Consider the following 22078-nt stretch of genomic DNA (forward strand, 5'->3'; position numbering starts at 1 on the left):
GGACCCCCGCGTCACGGCCGGCCAGCTCTGCCAGCAGAGCGGTCTCTGCGGGAAGGGGATGTGAGCCCGGCCGCGCTGTCGATGCCGGCCCGGTGAGGGCCTCTCCGCCACGCCTGGGCGAGGATTCCTGCGGCAGGGGGCACCGCCCGGAGCTCCGCCGCATCCCCGCGCGGCGCCGCCGCCCGGATCCCCCCGGCGCCGGGGCAGCGCCGGCCCGGCCCGGCCGCCCTGGGGCCGCGGGGGTGCCTGCCCGTGTTTACTGCCCCGGCCGGGGCTGCGCGGATGCGCTGCTGCCTCCCGCAACTTCTGGCTCGCCGCGCTGTGGCCTCTGAATGAAAGTCGCCCAACTCGGCCGAGTAAGTTACCGGGAGGCCGCTCGGGGTGCGCCGCGCCGGGCCGAGCCCGCGCCCCGCTACCCCCGGCGCTGCCCGGGGCAGACGTAGTTCACTCTCGCGGCGCTGCCCGGGCGGCCAATGGACAGCGGCCGCCGGCGCCGCGGCCGGCAGGGCTCGGCGCTGCCCCGGGCGGCCCCCGCTCCGCGCCCCGCTCCGGCACCGCCGCCGAGGGCTCCGCGCACCCCGCGAGGGGCAGCGCGGCGATCTTTGTGTGAGTGTGTGCGGGGAGCGTGTGCGCCGGCGGCTCCCTCGCGGGCCGCGGGTGTAACGGCAGCGCTGAGTGGCCGGCGGGCCCGTCGCTCAGCGCGCCGGCCAATGGCGGGGAGCCTTATATCGCGGGGAGTGTTGTGGCGCTGCCCGGGTTGCATGGCTCTGTGTGGAGCCGCGTTCCGCGGGCGCCGAGGCGGAGGGGCTGCGCTGCGAGCCGCGTCCGGCCCGGCGGCGCGGTGCGCACCCCGCCGAGGTGAGTGTCCCCGCCCGCAGACCCGCACCGGGCGGGCGGAGATGGGCAGCGGCGGGGAGGGAGACACGGAGAGGGGTGCCCTCGCCCCACGCTTTACGCTCCGCGCCCAGCTGCGGAGCAGCCCCCCGCGCCCCTCCTGCGGCGCTGGCGGACGGGAGGCAGGCGCGGAGCTTCCCCTGCCCGGCGCGGCGGCTGCCGCGGCTCCCAGTCACTTTTCCTCCCTCTCGCCAGCCCTGCCTTCGTTTTGAAAGTTTGGGCAGCGGAGGACGGGTGGGTTGGTGCCGCCAGCCCTCCGCCCGGCCGGCGGGGTAGGGGTGACCGGGGGTATGTGACGGGGAGGGGGCCAAGTGGATCGCGGTACAGCGCAGGGCATTTAAAACACCGGCGAGCCGAGCCCGAGAGGCGGCGGGGGTAGGCCAGCCAGTGCCAGGCTGCGTTTGAAACCAGGCACCTCTCGCCGCCACAGAGAGAGGCAAGAGCAGCGGCGGAGAGAGGAAGGGGAAGGAGGGCGAGGAGGAGGAGGGATGGCCACCGGCCGCCGCTCGGTGCGTGCCTCCGGGGGGACTTGACAGGGAAATCGCGGCAGACAGAAACGAAACTTCATCCCGAGGGGCGGCGAGGCGCGGGGGAGAGTGCGCGGATCGCTATCGGCTGCCGCCGGCCTGGGGGGCTCCGCGCCGCCGGGAGAAAGGGCGGCGGGGGGGATATAAAACCGGAGAGGGGGAAGCAGCAGATCCAGCGGCCGCACGGGGAGCGGGAGGAAAAAGCCCGGCGCCGACCCCGACAACAACAGCGGCGGCCGGGCTCGGCCGGAGAGTTGGGCTGTGCGTTTTCCGGTAGTCATCGGCGATGCACCCGGGGCGGCGGCGGCCCCGGTGGGCAGCGGGGAGGGGGCGGGAGGACGGGCGGCCCTGCCGGAGTTTGGCGTGGATGCGGGATTATGTTGTGTCAATAAGTTTAAGGTGGAGAGGGAGGAAGGGAGGGAGGGAGGAAGGCGGGCGGGGGCCGGGGGGAGGTGGCGGCAGGCCTCGGCCGCGCGAAGTCCTATTTCTGAAGGTAAGTTGTGACATTGGGTGGTCGCGATGACAGAAAACTTGGCGAGTGGCGCCTTGGGGAGGGGGCGGCTGCCTCGGGGGGGTCTCTGCTGGCCGCCGGGAGCCGGATGGGTGCTCGGCTGTTATTTGCTGCTGCGAGATCGGGTCGCTGGTAAATTACAGAAAGCAGCCCTCCTCCTCCTCCTCCTCCTCCTCCCCCCGCTCCCCGCCAGGCGCTTCGCTCTTCCTCCTCTCGGGTTTATTTGCAATGTATGAAACTTGCATGGCTGTGAGGACAGCCGATCCAGTGTGGGTTTGCGAGGAGGAGGAGGAGGAGGAGGAGGAGGACGGGGAAGGCAGGGTTGGAGGCAGGGGAGAGAAGGAGGCAGTCGCGTTAATCCCGGGCGCCGCACGGCAGCAGGTTTGCGTTAGGAATATCGGTGGCAGCCCGCTGCCGCCGCTGAATGAGGAAGGTAAAACGAAGCGATGCGAGAGCCGCCGAGGCGACATGCACGGCGGCGGGGCGAGAGGCACCGGCAGGCGGCTGCCCGCCCCCTCCCTGCCTGCCTGCCGCCTCCTCCCTCCCTCCCCGCCGGGGCGGGGAAGGACCGTGCCCGGGTCTCCCCCGCTCGCCGCCAGCCGAGCCGGGGGGCCGCGGGGCTTTAACCGTGTGCGGGGCGGATTCGCCACTTTTTCCGGGGGAGGCCCGCGGTTAAAAGTTTTCTGCGGAGGTGAGTGTGTGCGGGGAGGCCGGGGCGCCGCCAGGCCGGCGGTGGTCACTCGGGCCTGGGGCGCCGAAACCATTGCCCGTCCTGCTGGTGACACGTCCAAGTCCCGCAGCCCGGCGGGGCGGCGGAGGGGCCCGGCCCGGCCGCCGGGGCAGCGACGGGCTGCCGGTCTCCATGTGGGCTCTCCCGGCGGCGGCACCTCCTCCCCGGTGGCAGCGGCGGCGGCAGCAGCGGGATCATCGCCCGGGCCCGCGGGGAGGAGGAGGGGAGCAGCAGGGAGGTGTTCGCTGCCAGCCTGCCTCGCCGGAGCCCGCCGGGGAGGGCAGCTGGGAGGGCCGGGGAGCCCCCCGCGCCGCCGCCCCTGCCCTGCGCGCCCGCCCGCCCCCAAAGGTGTTGTGCAGACTTTTCCCCCGGGAGGGTGAGATTTATGCGCTGCATTATTGCTCCTCTCCTCCCCCCTCAAAGCAAGATGGACTCTCTCGTCTCTCTCTCACTCACTCTCTCCCTCTCTCTCGTTCTCTCCCCCTCTCCCTGTGTCTTGTCAGCCTCCAAGATCGACATTTTGTAACTAGGATGCAAACTTGATGGTGACCGGGGGCGGGGGGCGAGCAGGGGAGAGGCGAAAACCCTGGGTCGCGGCGGTCTCGTTTCTCCATATTTAATACCTTTTCTTTCCACCCCACCCCGGAGCCCGGATTCCGGTGGCCCTACACTTTGCACGGGCGGGGGTGGGCGGAGGGCGGGCGGCGGCTGCGAGCGCCGCGGCGCCGGGGGTCGCTCCCCGCGGGCCGCGGTGGCGGAGGGGCGGCCGGGCGGCTGTGCCGGGGGGCAGCGGGCATTACCTGAAACTGTGCTCCAGCCTTGCAGCCTTCCTCCGCCGCTCTGGCTGGCTTGTCTCTTTTCCCCCCCGCTGGATCTCGGACCTGCGGTCTGGCGGCTGTGTTCTTGTTGTTAATTTTCGCGTTGTTTGGCTTATCCACGCGCGGGGATTGATCGCTCACTTGTGTAAGTTCCCGGGGGTTATTGTTATGTATGCCTCCTTGCAGATGGTGGTCAACTTTCTGTCTTCTCTTTTGATAATACATGCGAGTATGTGCGTGTAAATAATTATGTGATGCATCTCTGTGTGTACGTATGTCTGTGCACGCTCATAAACATGCATCCGTGAGAGAGAGAGAGAGAGACAGAGGAAGATCAACCCACCCTGCTGGTGCACACTCAGATGATTTGCTCCATTTGCCCACTCCTAATGCCCTCTAAAGACACGGTGCATCTTTTGTTTGCTCCTTATGGTTTCCTGCGACTGTCATCTTGTTGTAATGACGACTTAGCTGGGATGGGGGTGAGGAGGAAGCAAGTTTCAAGTTTTGGGATCTCTCCTCTTGTTGGTGATGTGGTGAGTTGCAATATTGTAAAATCATGGTGTGCTGATGGTCTGCCTTTATTTGATACTTTATAGGTCACTATCACATGACAAAGGCTTTGAGACAGCTTCATCTTCGTCTGTCTGTAATTTCCATTTGCCTTCCTGGGTAAGTATGTAAACTGTACACATGAAAAAAGAACTTGGTTGTTGATAAGATAGAGGTCCTCGTGCTGCCACTTTTTATGAGGAAGATGCTTGTTCTGGTTTTAGCATGTTAGAAAACGTCTTCTCCAGGTGCAAATAGCTACTGCTAGAATACAAAGTTTGTATGTGGGGGTGCGTCCAAGTAACCTGGGCATTAAAAGGCTGTGCATATTCAGAGCTCTCTTTCCTTATTTTTTCCTGGTGTTTTTTTTCCGTTCAACTTTGTAAAGACAACAAGCTGATTAACTTAGGGCGAAAGTTTTAGACCAAATTAACATTAGACTATGCAAAGTGGAACACAAAAGTCGAAAATGTAATGAGTGTGTAAAGTCCTCTTAAAATTCAGTGGTAGAAAAGTATGAGAATGTAAACTGAATAGGTAATTAAAAAACTCTGAAGGTCAAGAATCGGTGACAAGTTAAGCAGAACTGTAATGCTGCTGCAACAGGAGTTCCTTCAGTTTTAACGTGTAAATTGAGAGCTAATTAGAATTCCATCCATGCTCATTCTGTGTTACTGTTTTTGCTTTTGGCATTGATGAATGCCAATACCGATCAATTTGAAATACGTATCTCAGTGACTAATTTATTAGTATTCCTAAGTTTTCAGGTACATGACAGTGTTTTTTTTTAATCGACATGCTGGGAAAAGTTATGAAAACTTTTGAAGGGTTTGGCACCTTTTAAGCTGAAATGGAAGTGGTAGTTTAAAGAAGAGGTCCTAAATTTTTGGGTCACATTTATAAAGGGCATAAAATGAGTGGCATTTGGAGCACTTCTCATACAATTGCCTATGGTGTCACTGACCTGCATTTGGCCCAAAATGGGAAGTGGGAGGCAGCATATCATCTTGGTACTATTCTGCACATAATTAAAAACAAGACAGGACATGTATTTCGGGTAAGCTTAGTACTCATAAATGCAAATGATTAATAACATACTCCTGACCTTTTGCAGGCAGTGCATAGCAGACATAGGATAAGTGATGGTCCCAAACATGCTGACTTGAAGGAGGGTGTTGGGAGCAGCTGTTCTGGTGTGATATTATGACCACAAAGCTGGTGTTGAGGCTGGGGTAACCACTGTGGGCAGTTGGTTTGAAGAGGGAATTCTGCTGTTCTTCAGTTCCTGCAGATTTACACCCAAATTTCAGTTTTTTTGGATTTTGTATGCGGTGTAGTTGGTGTGTGCAGGTCTCAGAGTATAAACACCAAATTCAATTACTGAATTTTTTTGTGACAGACTAGTTGCATAGGAGAATATTGCTTTTGGTTTTATAGCATTACTGACAAGGATTGTGTTCTGTGAAGAGTAATTGTTGCAACAATTTTTTCCAAGTAAAAAATGCACGTGGAAATTCAAAACTGGCAGATAGGCTTCAAAATGTTGATCAGGGCTGAATACAAATGTACTGATTTCTGAACTTAATTTTCTGTGTTTTCAGTTAAGAGTCACATGAGAGTGCTATAAGTGCTAAGGACATTTTCTTTATGTCGAGTAATAGTAAAGGATCCTGAACAAGAATAGCTCTGAGACCTTGACTCGGGTCTTGAGTCATTATCTGGTTTTAGTTCTGTTATGAAGTCTTTTGGATGTATGGAATGTTGATCTGGCAGTGAAGAGGTGATCATAATCTTCCCGCACTTGGAGAGGAGTGGACCTTGGTTTTGTTCATCGTGCTAAGTGTCTCACCTGATGCTGAACTGGCTTGAACAAAGAAAAGGATAGGGTATCATTTGTATTAAAAAAAAGCATGTTAGGAGCTTTAGAGGAAGAGAAGAAATAAGTTTCCTTGTAGCTTAAAAAAGAGGCAGTAAAAATAATGCACCTAGCTAAGGTGAGAATAGAGATGTTGTTACATTTGTCCATGACTAGAAATCTCCGTTTACTTTAAGGACCTTTTATTTTGGTAAAAGGGAAGATTTCTTTTATTGCACAGTTCTCACTAAAGTAACTGCTCATGACTGGATTTTAGTCACTCAGTCTTGACGTACAGGAGTTCTGGTTTGCTTGGTGAGTGCCAGTGCAGGGCTAGTATGTCTCAAGATAGATGGTGATGAGCTGCTTTGCAAAGGGTCTTGCGGATGTTTCAGAAAACTGGCCCAAGCTCTCTAAAGTTTGTTGCACACGACTGGCCCTCTTGGCACAGCAAGCTGATAAACCATGTCAGGCATGTAATTTAGAAGAAACGTAGTTGGTTTCTGTGTGGAGGTAAACTCAAGAGTATATAGGAAGCTTGCCCTTGACCCTTTGGAGTTTTTGGGGGGTTGCTTGCTGTAAGCTCATTGCCTGCAAAACTTCCACTGGTTTCAGCAGGAGGTTTACTTAGGAAAGGAGTGTAGAAGTGATGGTGAGAGGAATTTGTCCATGTTTATTTTTTCCTTCAAGGTAGAAAGCCTTTCTCTTTCATAGCTGTTGTGTGAATAATTAAAGATATTAAATGTCAGTTTTCCACATAAAATATCAGAGGTAATCATGCCATTATTTTATAACTAATGTTTTTTCTGTTCATCCAGAATGCTCTTAATACACTTTGTTCGTAAATTAGTGGTTCTGTAATTGGTGAGCCTGTAAGCATGTGAATATCTTGAAGCAGATGACAAGTCTTGTTAAATTCACTGGTATGATTGCTTGCATTCAGAGCTTAAAGTTCTTGCAGGTTGCTGCCACTCTGGGGGCTGAGGATGTGCAGTGTCTCTGGAGCTCATGGCATGCTGTGGAAATGTGCTGCCACAAACATGGCATTGGTCAGGGCAGTCTCCTGGCCCAGAGCTGGGGAAGGAGTGGTGTGAAGAGAGGAGAACTTGACTGAGCGAGCTGGGACGAGGTGCTCCTCCACCACACGTGGTGCTGGGAAAGGTGCAGGTAAGGTTGATGAGACCTGCGTGTGCAAGGCTCTGTTGCGATGTGAAGTTTGTAAATGCACCTGCAGTGAAGTTTGGACACCTGAGAGGTGAGACACTGCTTCTCTTTCAACAGTACATGGCTGGTGTAGTGTTCAGATCCCCCTCTCTTTATCAAGGAGGTTCTTTGGTGGAGGAAGGTACTGGAAATTAAAATTGGAACTGTAGTGCAACTCTCATTTTAGTTTTTGAGTGTATCGCAGGCTGTCTCTGTGTGCACTGGCAAGTGATGTAGTCAAAACAGAAGCTGCTTTCCAAATTTTGGACCCAAGCTGGACTTCCTGTGCCCTGTCATGATGATGGCCTTCTGTGGCCACTAGTGGAATCAGCAGCACAGCTTTGGCCTGCTGATGGCTTCCAAGGGCTTTACGTTTACAAGCATAGCTGCATGTCCCTTGGTCACTTCTAAATGGAGAATGACAGTATTTCCCTGTATCATTAAATCATATGGTGCCTGTATATTGGGACAGTTTTCATGAGTGATTTAAGTTTTTCAAAGCAATATAGATACTGTTGTAGATTACTGTAAACTTAATAATTTATATTTTCATTATTACTTAGGGGTCTGTAAAGCTGGATTGAACTTACTATCATATGTATTTCAAAATGTTCTTGAGAAGAAATAGGTTAAAGTCATCCTTCTAACTTCTATAGTATTACTTCTTTTCCTTCTTCCATGTTTCTCCCTTTCCTGGGGTATTATTGCCAGAAGCTTTTTTATTCAGTTTTGTGTCAAAAGATTATTAGGACTTCCTTTTTATTTTTTTTTTTTTGTTTTGGTTTGTTTTCTTTTTTAATGTCAGTAATGATACAGTGTTTGTGTCTGAGAGTAGTGGGGTGAGTGTGGTTCTGGTGGACATGGGAATTTCACAAAAGATTCCTACAGGTGTGACCCTTCTTGCTAGTTTTGGAAGGGGTAGTTCCTGAACTAGCCTAAGGATTACTCTGAATTTAAAAATGGCTGGATGGGCTGCTGTTTTGCATTGCTTGAAAAAGAAAAAAGGACATACTATTTTCTTAATAATAGTGAAATTATTAAATATTGGTGTTTGTAGGCCTTGCCTTATTTATGTACTTCTGTCCTGTTTGGTGAAGTACACAAGCCATACTGTAATCACACACCTCAAGATCAAGAACAATCATTTTTTTCCCAGTTTTAGGCATCTGAGATGAAAAGCTGCAAAGGAGCGTAGGCTTTCCTGCAGTCACTTAGCAGGATAGCAGTAGCAGGGGATGGAATAAAATCTGCATCTGGCTCCTTAGTTTTGTGTCCTTCCCCTTGCTCTGAAGCTTTCCTGGTCAGTGCTTGTCTGGAGATGTGAGTAGACTCACAGAATTCTGTGCCACTTGGACATCTTCTGCCAATACTGCACTTTCATTCTTAAAAATGAAAGTGCTGCTTAAAAAAAAAAAAAAATCCCACCTTCAGAATGTTGTGAAGTTACTGACTTACAATTTGGTTATATTTATTGACAAGACAGTGTAAAGTAGGAGGAGAGCTTACTGAAGAGCTTTTACCAGTAAACATGGTATTTAAACTGCTGTATATAAATAGGGGTAACAGATACCCCTATTTATTTAATACTAACTTTGTAGAGTTAATGTAAGGAAGAAAATTATTCTTCATACTGACATTTTGAAAATGCAATTAATGTGAAATAGTTCTTCACAATTAAATTATTTTTTTCATATATATAATCTAATGCAAGCTGACAACTGATTTTCTCATAAAACATGGAATTGACAAACAACTACTTTGGCACTCTGACAGTATTGTGATAGGGTAACTTACTTACTGAACTTTTATTTCTAGTGATGGTAAACATATGCAAGATTTTCAGGTTTGCTGTTTACTGGTGTTTTGTTACTTAAAATTTGATGTAAACATTTGAGGTGAATTTGAGGAGTAAAGCACACATGCCTGGGTGTAGGCCTATTTGTAATACTCTCACAAAGGTAGCAGTGTTTTATTATTTCTAACATTTATAAATTTAATTACCTAAAAAATGAATCAACAAAGAGGAGAAGCATGCTTTTGACACTTTGCAGTGTTCATGCTTTTTTCTTTCTAGCACACAAATGTAGAATGTAATAGCAAGTCCTTATGAATGTGGACAATTCAGCATGTGAAAATAAACTAACTTCAGGTACATCTGAGTACAAAGAAACCTAGTACAACAACATTTCAATTTTTAGCGAGGGGACAGAAAGTTAACAGGATTTTATGAGGCTACACTAAGAAAATCAGTTGCTTAGGAAGCATGGAATTTTTATTGTCAGAAATCTTCCACGTGGGTGTCTCTATATAAGACGTTTTATAAAATGTAGCAAATGCTGAAAGTAAGAAGCAGCATTTTATTGACCCTTAATGTCACAGAGCCTCATTCAGCAAAGATAAAAATAATTCAGTGGACTTGCACAACATGGGATCTATGGAACTTAATGCAAGTGGAAGCTCTCTTGACAAGAAGCTTATCAAGTCCTGTCTACACCTTCCCTTTCTGAGGGAAAGTGGAAAGGTGTCTTCCTCTGGCTCTGTGGTGTCTTTTGGGGGGTTTATGATGTTTTCTTTCTGAAAGGCATTATGTGTATAGGAAATGGTCTGCTCTGAGACATGGTGGGACACCCCTAATTGCCTTCCTGGCTCTGGGATCACTCTCCTCTTACACAGGTGTGGCAACAGGAAGATTTCTGCCACCCTCACTCTTGGAAGGGGCTTTGTCCTGTGCTTCTGAAACCCTTGGCAGGGTTAGGCATCAAAGACCTGCTCCTCGGTTCTCTTCATGAGAACTGAGCTGGCCTGCTGCAGGAATCAAGCAAGGAAATCTTCAGCCTGGTCCTGTGCCACTGGTGAGCTGGGGAAAGGATTGGTGACTGCTGATACGGTGCTGCTGAGAGTCAGGCAGTATTTCAGTGCTTGATGGCTCTCACCCAATACCTTTCATTCATTCCCCAATACGTTTGGTTTTTTTCTGCTGCCCACATAAGATCTTAAACCTTGTTAGAAGTTGTCTGTCTTTTTGTTTTGAATATTTTGTTTTTCACTTGTACTCATGGCTTGCAAGTCAGGAGGTACCCAGCATGGCAGTGGGCAAAGCACATCATACAGTAATAGTTAAGATTACATCTCTTGCAGTTGATTAGTGCATCTTCCCTCTGCAGCCTGTGTGTTCTTCTATGAAACAAACAATTCTAAGTTTTTGTTTGTGTATGTGAGAGAATGCATTATTTTGTGGTTGGCAAAACAATATTTAGGAGAAACTTCAAGAGAAATTTGAACGTGAAGCTGAATAAAGAAAACATTAGGTGAGAATGGAAGGACTGAGGGAGGACTTGATTTCTTACCTCATTTCATTTTTATGGTTGGCCGTGTTTGGGTTTGCTTTCCCTAAGTGGTGATCTTAGAGCTACATCCTGCTCACAGTGAACTACAGTCAGCAACATCATGCTGACTTATGGGATGAACTACGGGAGCAGCAGTTTCTCTTAACCTCATGGCTGAAGAGCCTGATCCTGCACTTACAACTGAACACAAAATTCCTGAACAAAAAGCCAAATCCAGACCTGCAGCAGCAGTGTGCACCCCTTTGCAGGTTTGCTGGCTGAAGTTCCTGGTGGCCTGAAATTCCTCAGGAAAGCTGCAGATCTCCCATTATTCTGTTATTGATGTGCAGATAGTCCTGCCAGGGACTGGCACCTGTTGTACTCCCAAGCTTCCCTGAGCTGATGGTGAGCTGAGGATAAAGAGAGACATTGCTGAAACATGCCGAGTTCCTGCAAATGAGAAGAGGGTGGAAGAGCATGAAGTGTGAGAATGCCATTTGGTAGATGATAAGTCTTCTGGCACGTAAGCCATTTTGTTCAAGTATGTTTGCTTCACAAGTTGGCTGTCTGTCTAGGGAAAGAAAGCATTCTGATGTACTTCAAATCAATGGGCAGGGATGATAGATTTGGAAAGAAGTACCATTTTCACCTCCACTTCCTTGGTAAAGCTGTCTTCAGCTGTTCTTTCCCTTTCCAAAAGGTTTCTTTATATCCAAATTTCATGTGGAGTAGTGTAAACTTCTTGCCTAGCTCAGTTCTAATTAGTGCTCCATGCCACAAACTTGTGAGTTCCAGGGTATAGCTCTTGTTTGAATATATGTGTAATTCTTTTTCTTACTTAAGTTTCTTTATTTGTATTCCCTCTAATTTGTTTGAGATGCTCTTTCATACATTGTGTTAAACATCAATTATCAAGTGCTCATAATATATTTTGAAGCAAGCATGCAAAATTGCAGCATGATCCTGCACTGATTACAGAACTATAGCATATGAATTAATAAGAAAATAAAAACAGCATAATTAATTTCCAGCTGCTTTTGGAGAAACAGAGGTGTTTATAAGGGGAAACTTGGTGTGTGCAAATTAAAGAATGACAAAGCTGGTAGCAAATATATTTATGCAGGCAATTATTCACAATTTGCTTCCTCTGTTGTATTGATTAAAAATATGTTTTAGTCCTGAAAGAGTAAGCAGAAGCTCCAGTGCCATTCTTCTAAAACAGTTGGACTAAATAAAAAGCACAAGTATCAGAAGTAGAGCAAGGGAAGGAAGTTTTAAACTTTATTTCTTTGTATGGAAGACCTTAAATAAGGGAAGTAAATGACAGATAACTAAGTGTAGTGGTGGATTTTGTCCATTTCTCATTACTATGAGATTTCCATTAATATGAATGGAAGTGAATGTGTGTGTGTGTGTGCAAAACAATTTTTGAGTGTTAAGTATTTTCCTTGCATCTCTTGTATGTGCTTGTGCTCATCTGTTTCGCCTCAGCTCTGTGTACCACAGCAGCAGAGGGTAAAAGGGATCCAGGCAGAATCATTCTCACACTGTGAGCACCCTTGGCATAGTTTGGTCCTTTGGAGGAAGCTGTTGGAGGGATCTGGATACTCAGTTGCTGCTTTGGAAATCACCTCCTTTGCTGCTGCTCAGGGCTGCCCTGCTCAGGTGGGAGCTCCGGGCTTTGGGTCTGTGCGCCTGCCACGTCTTCCTGGTTTCTAATCAGCAAAGGAAGATCCTGCCCTCCTGAGAAATACGTCTAAAGGAAATGGATTATTTATTTATATAGTGAAGTGGACTCTCGAGGATGTCCCTGTCAAGCTTTCTGTTTCACCGTGCCATGTGCTCGTGGGGCCGAAGGAGTGAGAAGGTGCTGGAGTGATGGAGGGGAACACCTGGGAGAACTGACCAGGTACTGTATTTTATCTGAAGTGTCCTGCTGGTTCCTCTGCCACGCCTGATCTGGTTTCTGTGTGCACTCCTGCTTTCCTGGATGGACCCATGTCTGCTGTTGCTCTTCGCAGAAAAAGGAAATCAAAATGGGAGGTGAGGCTGTCATCACAGGCGTCCCCATGAAATGGGTTACATGAAGGAAGGACACGGTTCAGATCTACAGTGGGGACAGTATGTGTTCTCTTATTCAAGGATCCTAAAGGGGAAAACAAAATCTATCTTTGAGTGGGGGATGGTGTTTTGTGGAGCTCTAACAGGCTTTGCAGAGATTGAGTAGGGCTGAAGGAGAGAGTGGGGGCAGGCACACTGAAAGCAGGGAGGGTTTTATGCCTCCTGCTCCTGGCCCTTGTAAGCCCCTCTGCACGTACGCTCACATGTCTGCTGCCTTGACATTCCAGTTATACCTATTGAACTGATTTAAATCAGGATTTTGCTCAATAAACACTTGGGTTGAATTGGTGCTTATACTCTGATTGCGCTTTGGTATTCTTGGTTTTTTTCGGGAGCAGTCTGTGTTGGTAGACAACCATTAAAATATTTTGCCAAATTTAGCCTTTACACTAAATTAGCAATACTTTTTTTTGTTATTTCAGAGCATGCACTGTATGCCTGCACACTTTCTAAGTGATTTCATGGCCTATCTGCATTTATCTAGATTGCAGCTGTTAAGAAAGTTTTTATTTAGGACGTGAAAAATTATGGGCTTTTTTTTGATTGTGGCCTTTAAAAATGTCCTACTTAATAAAATTACACATATGCACAAACACACAAATAAATGCAAACAGATTTTTGCACTTAAAATAAAACTGAAGTATTATCCCTAGTAAGGTAAATGATTCTGCTTAACTGAATGCAAGCTTTTAGAACTAACAAACTCAAACTTCTTTGTTTTCTCAGAAGAGAAGGAAAACAAATAATCTCACTCTTTCAATTCCCAGTTAGTTTCCTGGCTTTACAGGAAGTGCAGTTAAGTGACTTATGGAGCAAAGACTCTGCAGATGCAATGGAAGGTATTAGTTCCAGGTAACTCGGTTCTAAACCTAATACTGTTTCTTGGTACTTCAGGGAAGACTTACTTGTTGAGTGTTTGAGCTCTTTTTACAATTTTGACATCAAACACTTGCAATTTTTTTTACTATAAATCGAGTTACATAATATTACAGTGGAATTTAACATTGGTTTGTAATTGAAAGGCAAATTGCAACTAGGTGTTTTTTTGTTAAAATACATCTAGCAGTAATAACATCTGAAATGTTGATATGATTAATTTGTTCAGAAAGAGTTCATTTGTAGCAGTATCTGTTTTTGTTAAGCAAAATATATTTTTTAGATGCCTTGAAATTATTACCCAGTTACTGTTTGTAATAGCAGATGTCTTGGGCTGTATCTTCTGCCATTAAGGAATGCAGAGTAGCTCACTAGGTAACACTGTGGCCATATTAATTTTTTTTTTTTGTTGGTGCTAGATGCCCCTGTAGCTTCTAAAAGATAGAGATTGACAGATCTCTGTTTACACAGATATGTACTTAACATTAAAAAAATTATTTTAGAATTGCTGTTACAAGGTTTCCATTTGACTATGTGGTATGTGATTGTGATTTTAATGGTTGAGGGGGTACTTTACAACATCCAGGAAGGAATCTAGCACTGCTGGTGAGAGAAAGCAAAACATGAAACTGAGTTGTTACTGGATGCTGCATGTATTGCTAATGTTTTAGAGGGAAAAGAAATAAGAAAAAAGAAATTGGTGTGTATATACCATAGCAACTCCGTGGCTGACACAAATTCTAACCCCCACCTTATCATTAATAGCATCTGTGCAGTCAAAGAACTTGATAACATGCATTGGCTCTGCAGCTCCACACATTTTTTCTGGAGCAGGGGAACTGTGTAGCAGTATTTGTGACCATTAAGGAATGCAGAGTTAGACCTCAGGTAGGAGAAGAGTTGTGCTCAGAAATGCAGAGTGTGCCTGAGGCCTGGCAGTACAGTTACACAAACTGTGTACAAATGCAATTTTGCCCCTGCCTCCCAAAAAGGAGGAGTTACACACTTCAAGAAGTGGTTTTATGGCCTTCACTCCCCAGTGCAAACATAGGTTTCATGATCCTGTCTTTGTCCTGGTTTTCTATTTTCTTTTGTATCAATGTATAGGGTATTCAAAGTCTCAGCAGTTACTGTGGTCTAGTTGAACTAAATATGATAAGATTAGGAAGCAGAATAGAAATCAGAGGAAAATTGAAGCAAAGGTTAAAATGCTATTGCAAGTGTCAAATGTTTAAAATAGTCAATTTATATAAAGAAATAAAAAGAAAACTTTCCTTTAAAAATTGAAACAGGAAAATTACTGAGTATTTCTTACTCTTAAGAGAATAAGCCAAAGTAAGATGAATCACTCATCCTGAAAGGGTCGTCATTTTCATTTTCACATACATTTGATTCAAGATCAGTAAGAAAATAGCATAGTCATACATTTAGGTAACTTTTTTGATAGGAGCTGTTTATTGCTGAAGCATTCATGTTCTTAACTGCTCTAAAACAATTAGCTTTTTTTTTTTTTAACATAAGCATTCCAGCAGAATGCTTTTTTACTTCTCACCCACTGTGCTGTTCTTGGGGCACTCCACCTCGAGAACTGCATCCAGCTCTGGGATCTCCAGTATAATAAAGGCATGGAGCTGTTGGAGCAAGTCCAGAGGAGGGTATGCAGCTGATCAGAGGGCTGCAGCACCTTTCCTGTGAGAACAAGCTGGGAGAGTTGGGATTTTTTGGAGAAGACATGGCTCCAGGAAGACCTTGTAGCAGCTTTCCAGTACCTCGTGTGGCCTGTGAGAGAGATGGAGAGGGGCTTTTCATGAGAGCAGGGAGTGACAGGACAAGGGGGAATGGCTTCAAACTGAAAGAGCAGATTTAGATTACATATTAGGAAGAAATTTTTTGCTGATGATGGGATGACTGCACTGGCTGCCCCATTCCTGGAAGTGTTCAAGGCCAGGTTGGATGGGGCTTGAGCAATTTGATCTAGTTGAAGGTGTCCCTGCCCATGGCTGGGGAGTTTGAATTAGATGACCTTTAAGGTCCCTTCCAACTCAAACTATTCTGTGATTCTACAATGTGGCTGATTTTATAATTACTGTATTTTCATAGAATTGAATGATTCTTGTCCTAACTTGCTTCTTCCTCCCCTCCTCTTATAGACATGTGAAATGTTGAGGCTTTCCTTCCTTTCAGAAAATAAGTATTGGAGCCAAGATTTTATCAGGAGAATTTGTATCTTTGACAGTGTTCTGTCTGAAATGTCTCAGAGAAGCCTGTTAATCTGCAAATGCTGAGCAGTGTTCTCCTGCTAGGTTACATTGCAGTGGGCTACTGGTCAGGCTAAAAAATCTGGATGTAAACTTCACTTTGGTCTGAAATCAGAGTTGATACGAGCTTGTGCAATTCCTCTGAGGCTGCTGAGCACAATTTGGTTGTGTTAGTCTGGGGGGTTGTGGCAAAACCAGTTAAGAGAAGTGTGTGTTTAAAATATTGCTGAAACTGTATCAGTAGCACATGACCAGAAGAATGAGACACCCTCACTACTTTTTATTTTTTATTGGGGGGCAGGGGATGAGGTAGCAGTGGGTAATGGTGGTAGTGGTGTCCCATCACTGCAATTAAAACTCACTTTTTTCCTTTTTCTTTGGCGAGTTATTCAGATGGATGAACTTAGTGAAATAATCAACTGGCAGTCCATATTTAGATGATGGGCCAGTCTTTTTTTTGGAACAATTTTAAACTGAGGAACCAGAAGCATTTCTGCTGGTGCTGAACCAAAGCAGTGTCTCTGCCAAGCAGCCTGCTTTCATGGTGGCTCTAGCCAAGCACAGAGGGAGTGAGAAGCAGGGGCACTCACTTAGCCTGTGCACTTCAAGTTTGAGTAAGGTAAACTGCAGAGGAATGTCCTTTGCAAAGTATCATATATGTTGTGCACTGTCTGCAAAACATATTCTGTTGCTTCCCCAAGTGCTTCTCCCACACACCAAAAGTGATGAGGGCAGCTTACCATATATGTTTGACTTTGCCCATCTCCCCTCCAAAAAAGGGCTGTGTTGTTGCCCAGGAGCTGCACCCCATTAGGTGTAATCACTGCCATGCTGAGCTCATGGAGAACTTTGTTACAGACTTTAGTGGAAATAAAGATTTTCTTACAAGTCAGAATTTATGGATCTCCTTGTCTCCTTGAGGTTTCTGAAAGTATCATCTGTACTTTACCAGCATAATGACACTGGTGATTGGCATGAGTTTCCCAGTTTTACAAATGTGATTGAAAGTGTACAGCAGCCTTAGAATAAAGGTTGAGTATGCTACTACAACCTTTTCAGCTATGGAGACCAAATAAAGCAGTTTCACCATTTACAAATGTGGGGTGGTAATAGGTTCTTCCCATGTACAGTGTTGTGCAGTTTCTGAAAGAAAAATAGTGTGTAGCAGGGCAGAAAGTTGAGAAGAGTTGTCCACATTTGTTGGTTGTTTTGGTTGGTTTTGATTTTTTTGGGGGTTTTTTTGTTAGTCCTGTCAGGGAAAAATGGCAGTTGCATTACTTGTAGTTGTGTGATAATACTTGGGGAAAATTTTACACTGAGGCTCAGTTTTGTTGGTTGTGAAGATCTAGAAAATGATCTTTCTCTGCTTCTTTCTCTGGGGAAATGGGCTTCAGGTCCATCCTACCAGAGAATCAAAACAATTCATTTTCTAAACAGGTATATAACAAACCTTTTGAGAGTGTGTACCATAGAACATAGGTAGTATTGTCATTTATGTATTACATATTTTGTTGTTAAACAGCGTGTTTTTAGGGTGTAATAATGTTTTGTTCTTCTATTGTGTGCTTTTACAGACATCAACTAACTACATTTTACAAACATTTCAGAACAGTGCTACCCACCCCCATTTTGCAGTTTGCAGAGTAGACCCAGGGATATTCAGGTAAGACCAGGATGACTGGTGGTAGAATGAAGTACAGAATTCCTGCACTTCCTGGAAGTTCTTACATGACTGTTAAACTTACTACACCAACTACCTCTTTGTTACTAAAATATCTGCCCTGTGCACATTACTATCCTCTATTGGTTGGTGAAATATTGGTGATGAAGTGTTACCTGTCGATTTCCAGCTTACTGGTTGAGTACTTGTGAATTTAGACTTGAGAAATCAGTTTGCATCCAAATTCAATTCAGGATTCTTCCTCCACATCTAAGAGCTTGTGCTGCCTGCAGGTCAGAGCTTTTGGGCCTAATCTTCTGTTCTTCCAAGCCAAGGTCTCTTCTTAATGTAGTGCTGTGTGAATATTGCCCTCTGTTTTTCCTAATTCTCTGAAGATGACTTTTGCAAGGATGCATAAGCGTGTTTTGTTTGCTGTACAAGATGTGTCAAGGTGATAGAAAAATACTTGTGCTGGTTCTAAGAATGAGTTAAAATATCCTGTAGCTCACAAGGACTTAATAAAGTCAGGCTTTGTCTCTGCCTACATATTTTAGTGTGTTCAGTTCAGCTCTTCAGCCAGAGCTTCTTGCTGTAAGGATTGGTACAAGTGCCCTGAAGGAAGTCAGCATTGTGGCAGTGTGGGGTTTTCAGGGTTCTTTGTAATTCAGGTGCCAGATTGGAACTTGTAGTTTAGTTTTGGGTCAGTAGCAAGCATGTCAACTGACTGTCTTTCAAAGCAGATAAGACTAAGAATCCATGGATCTTGGGCTTTTAATACTTAGGCTAGTTCAGTTCAGAACTGTGCATTTGTGTGCACATAGGCTTTTAAAAAACTTCTGTTTTTTCAGTTGGTACACAGTCTTGAGCATAGCAGAATCTGATTTACAGAAAACTCTTAATATCTTGTTCACCTTCTGATTTCAGCTCCAGCTATCTGTATGCTATTCTATAGATCCCAAGGGAGTTATCTCCCATCCTTGCTTTACGGTTCCAGACAGCACTATCAGGTTTAACTGCTGACTTTTTTTTTTTTAATGTGAACAAATTTGCATCTTTTGACTGAATCTTTTAATCTCTTGGGCTTAGGACAGGGGCCTTGCAGTGTTATTCTAGTAATTCTGTCTACTAGGAAAAAACCCCAGAACAACTGGAAAACAAATTCTAAAAAAAAAAAAAAACAACCGAAAAACCAACAAAACAAAAAATGGGAAAACAGCCTATAGATTTTAAGGAGCTTGTCCTGAAGAATGCTGGTCCTGCTTGTTGTCCGAATAATTGATTTTTATTTCACAAATACAAAAGTTTTTTGTTCCATTCATTTTTAAGAATTGTGCTTCAGTTGTGGGGAGCACAAAGATCTTTATATACTTGATTATTTTAGGGCCCAGTCCTGCAATGCCTCTGTCATAGCAGTCTCCTTGAGCTATTGCAGTTGCAGGATTGAAGCTGTACATGCAGCTAATCTTACAGGGGCCTGATCCTGCTCTGAGACCTTTTGGCACAAATCCTCGGGCACGTGCACAGTTCTGGGTAAGCTCTTGTGGCTTGGCATCAATGAAACAATGGTGAAGATGGATTTGATTGTGTATTCTGGTTTATGAAGCAGTGAGGTTCCTCTTGGAAATCTCATAAAGCAGGCTACGTACAGAAGTTTATAAAGTCTGTAACCTAGGCGATTTTTAGAGGTGTTTCTCAAGAAATAAGACAATTAGATTCAGAACTTTTCTCTTTTCTCCTTGAAATGCAAGGCTAAACAGTTGGCAACAAAAGTAGATCAATAAGAATATAGATAAAATAAAAAACAGAAGGAGCAAGTGGCCCAGTGGTGTTTGGTTTGTTTTGTGGGTTTTTGTTTGTTTTTAAATGCTTCTTTCTCCTGTAAGTACATGAATGAAGTAATTAATTTATGAAACTTCTTGGAAAGTTCCCTCAACAAAAGTTTGCAAAAGTCAAATAATGTTTTTTGTAGAAAAATAAATATTCTGAGAAAATGTAAAACAAATCTTATCCTGACAGCTAGGCAATAGTGTTTCAGATGGGAACCAGGCTCAAGCCATGTCGTGACTCTTCTTTGACCTGGACCAGATGTTTCTGTCTCCTTGGAGAACTCACAACTTTAAGTGAAGTTAATGCAGGCCACTTTTTGCTGCTAGTGTTCAGAATACTGTGCAATACTTTCAGGAAGAGCTGAAAAATCATCAGGAACTTTTCAGTCTGCTACTGCTTGGGAGTCCTGTGTTGTCAGGTCAGTGAGTTACACTTAGCAAAGAGAGCATGTCTCGTTGGGGTATGAGGAGTGTGTTTGTGCTTCCACTGGTTTCAAAGCACCCTGAAAAATAATATGCTAGCTCAACTCTGTGGTACTGCAGTTAGACTGCTATGGGCATGCAGACATGCAGAAAGTTAGCTCAGGGATCTTCCTGCTGGATTAGTAACACTGCAGAATATAGGACTCGTAGAGAAATAAAACGAAAATAAAAGGATATGTCAGGATATGATTCCTGACTTGCATCAAAATGAAATTTCCTACAAGGTCCTAGTATTTACTTCTTTTGCATTACGGTGTGTTACTGAGACCTGCAGTGGGTGTTGAATCTGATCCACTCCATTGCTGGAGCATGCTATTTCTTTTTCTCTGTAGCCAGGGATGGTAGATGGCTCTTAGAGACATGTCTGCAGTTACTGTGAGACTGACATAACATCAGGGTGCTCCAGAGCAGGGAAAAATCTGAAGCAAATAAGCTCTGGGTAAGGAGGTGTCTGTATTCCTCATACTCCCAGTGAGGTGGAGAACAGTGCTGCCTGTCCTGTCCTTGCAAGGTGTTGGCTGTGTTGGGGTCAGGTAGAATGTGCTCTGTAGTTCTGATTCCCTCATCATCTAGACTCATTACTCTTCTAGAGCTCCCTACCAGTTTCTGTCTGGATTTCCTCTAGTGGAGATTGGGATGGGTAAGGACAGCTGTGAGAGGAGTGTTTTGGTGCCTTCCAGACAGTCAGGGCACTGACATACCTCAGTCTGGGAGAGATTCTCAGTGTTGGAGCAGAGGTGTGGTCAGAGATTACTATGAGCTTTCCCTTTTAAGTTAATTGTGTGGCTACTAGGATCTTAAAAATATATAAAAAGAGATAAGGGGTTGTGTGTGAGGGAATATGATGGCTGTCAGAAACAGCCTCACTTCTGAAATTACCAGGGAAGCTAGTGAGATTCTGAAACTTTTAGTTTAAGAACATACAGTTTATGTTCCTTAGGTATGCTGTGCCAATTGATTCATAGCCTGACATTTGGTTATTGTTTCAGTCTTGAGCAAAAATTTATTCTGTTTATGGATTAAAAAAAACAATTTGGCTGTGGATCTGTAATTATTGTTCTTGAGTCCATCTATGAACAACTACAGATTATTTTCTTTTGACATCAGGAAGAACTGTTCCTGTTTCAAGTCTGTTGACAGTTATTTCTCTAGCAGAAGGAAGTTCCAAGGACTTAAGTTTGCTACCGTTAGCATCAAGTTCACAGCATGATAGATCTCCCAAATTCACTGAAACACCTGTGGGATGGTGGGAGGGGAAGAAGTGCTTCCTAACTGGTCTTGCATTTTTGTGCATCTTTAACAAATCACTCGACTCCAGAACAGACAGGAGCAGGTTTGTCGAGGTTGTTGATTAGGTTCATGGAGTCATCATCTGCAATCCTCTGTGCTCTTGCAGTTTTGATACTTGGAACAGCAGAGGTTTGACTTCAATGAAAAGAGACCCTCATCCCTTCCCAGAAATTGCAGCTGCTGTTGTCTTTTGCATCTACAAAGTAGGTGTGACAAATTGCCTGTCAGAGGGGCAGCAGACAACATGTAAGACATGAGGATGAGGATCCATGCATCTTCACCTTGTTCCTGTGGTGGAAAAGTCTATTCCAACTGTCTTATTCTTCTTTGGAGAACTTGATTCATTAATTAAGTTGGTCGTGTATGATAGAAGTGGCTGGATGAGGAGAGGAAAAGCAAAACAGGAAGTCAAATTGCAGTTAAAAAGTAAATACATGGAATAGGGTCTTTTGGGAGAACTAGACATGTTATCACCATATAAAAAGTTAAGCATATATGTAATTCTTTGAGACTGGAGTTATTATTTGGTTTTAAAACTGCACCTGAATGCAAGGATTATCAGTCTAAATTTGTATGATCTCTGTGCAGAATCTATTTTGAATATATGAAATTTGCTAGTGGTGACAAGTATTTGATCATAATGTTATTTTAAACTTGGACGCATCAGCTTCCAAAACTTAGGACTCTTGACAGATATTTAAATATTTAAAACACCCTTTATAAGATTACTAAATCCAGCAGTTCAACTATATAAACAATGCTAGGGATAATGAACCAGAAAATACTCAAAGTGGCATATCCTCTCCATAAATATTTCTCTCTTATTTCAACATTCACCAGAACGAATCACAAGAAAAGTAACTCTCAAACGTTTATTTGTTTTAACTCACTAGTTTACTGATGATCTAAGCTTTCAGGGAAACCCATGAAGGGTTTCCACAAGGTGGCAGGAGCTAACTGTTCTATATGAGACCATTACGTGATCTAGAGGAAAATAAAGGTAATAAACTCATTTTGCTAGTGGCATGCATTCAGATGATAAGTCAATCAGGGCAAAATTTCAAAACCCTCCTTTGTGCTTCTTGAACTTGTGAATAATTCTGGTAAATGAACAGGATTATGTCCTCAAGAATCTTACTTCCAGACAG

General features: G+C 45.0%; 1 protein-coding gene across 27 annotated transcripts in view; it reads left to right on the forward strand.

Annotated features, from left to right (window-relative positions):
* Positions 1–334: 334 nt before the first annotated feature.
* The window catches only part of BBX (BBX high mobility group box domain containing), a 152095-nt gene continuing 130351 nt past the window's right edge, over positions 335–22078 (forward strand). For 3 of the 27 annotated variants that reach the window (XM_085589218.1, XM_085589280.1, XM_085589333.1), the window contains exons 1-2: positions 1207–1403; positions 4080–4152. Coding sequence is in view for 1 of the 27 variants with exons in the window: in XM_085589322.1 (XP_085445448.1) it covers positions 1708–1733; positions 4080–4152 (99 nt within the window). In the remaining 26 variants the exon portion in view is untranslated. The other 24 variants (XM_085589243.1, XM_085589300.1, XM_085589155.1 and 21 more) reach the window with 21 other exon arrangements.

The sequence above is a fragment of the Lonchura striata genome, chromosome 1, assembly GCF_050655825.1.
Source record: "Lonchura striata isolate lonStrDom1 chromosome 1, ASM5065582v1, whole genome shotgun sequence".
NCBI classification, from domain to species: Eukaryota; Metazoa; Chordata; class Aves; order Passeriformes; family Estrildidae; genus Lonchura; species Lonchura striata.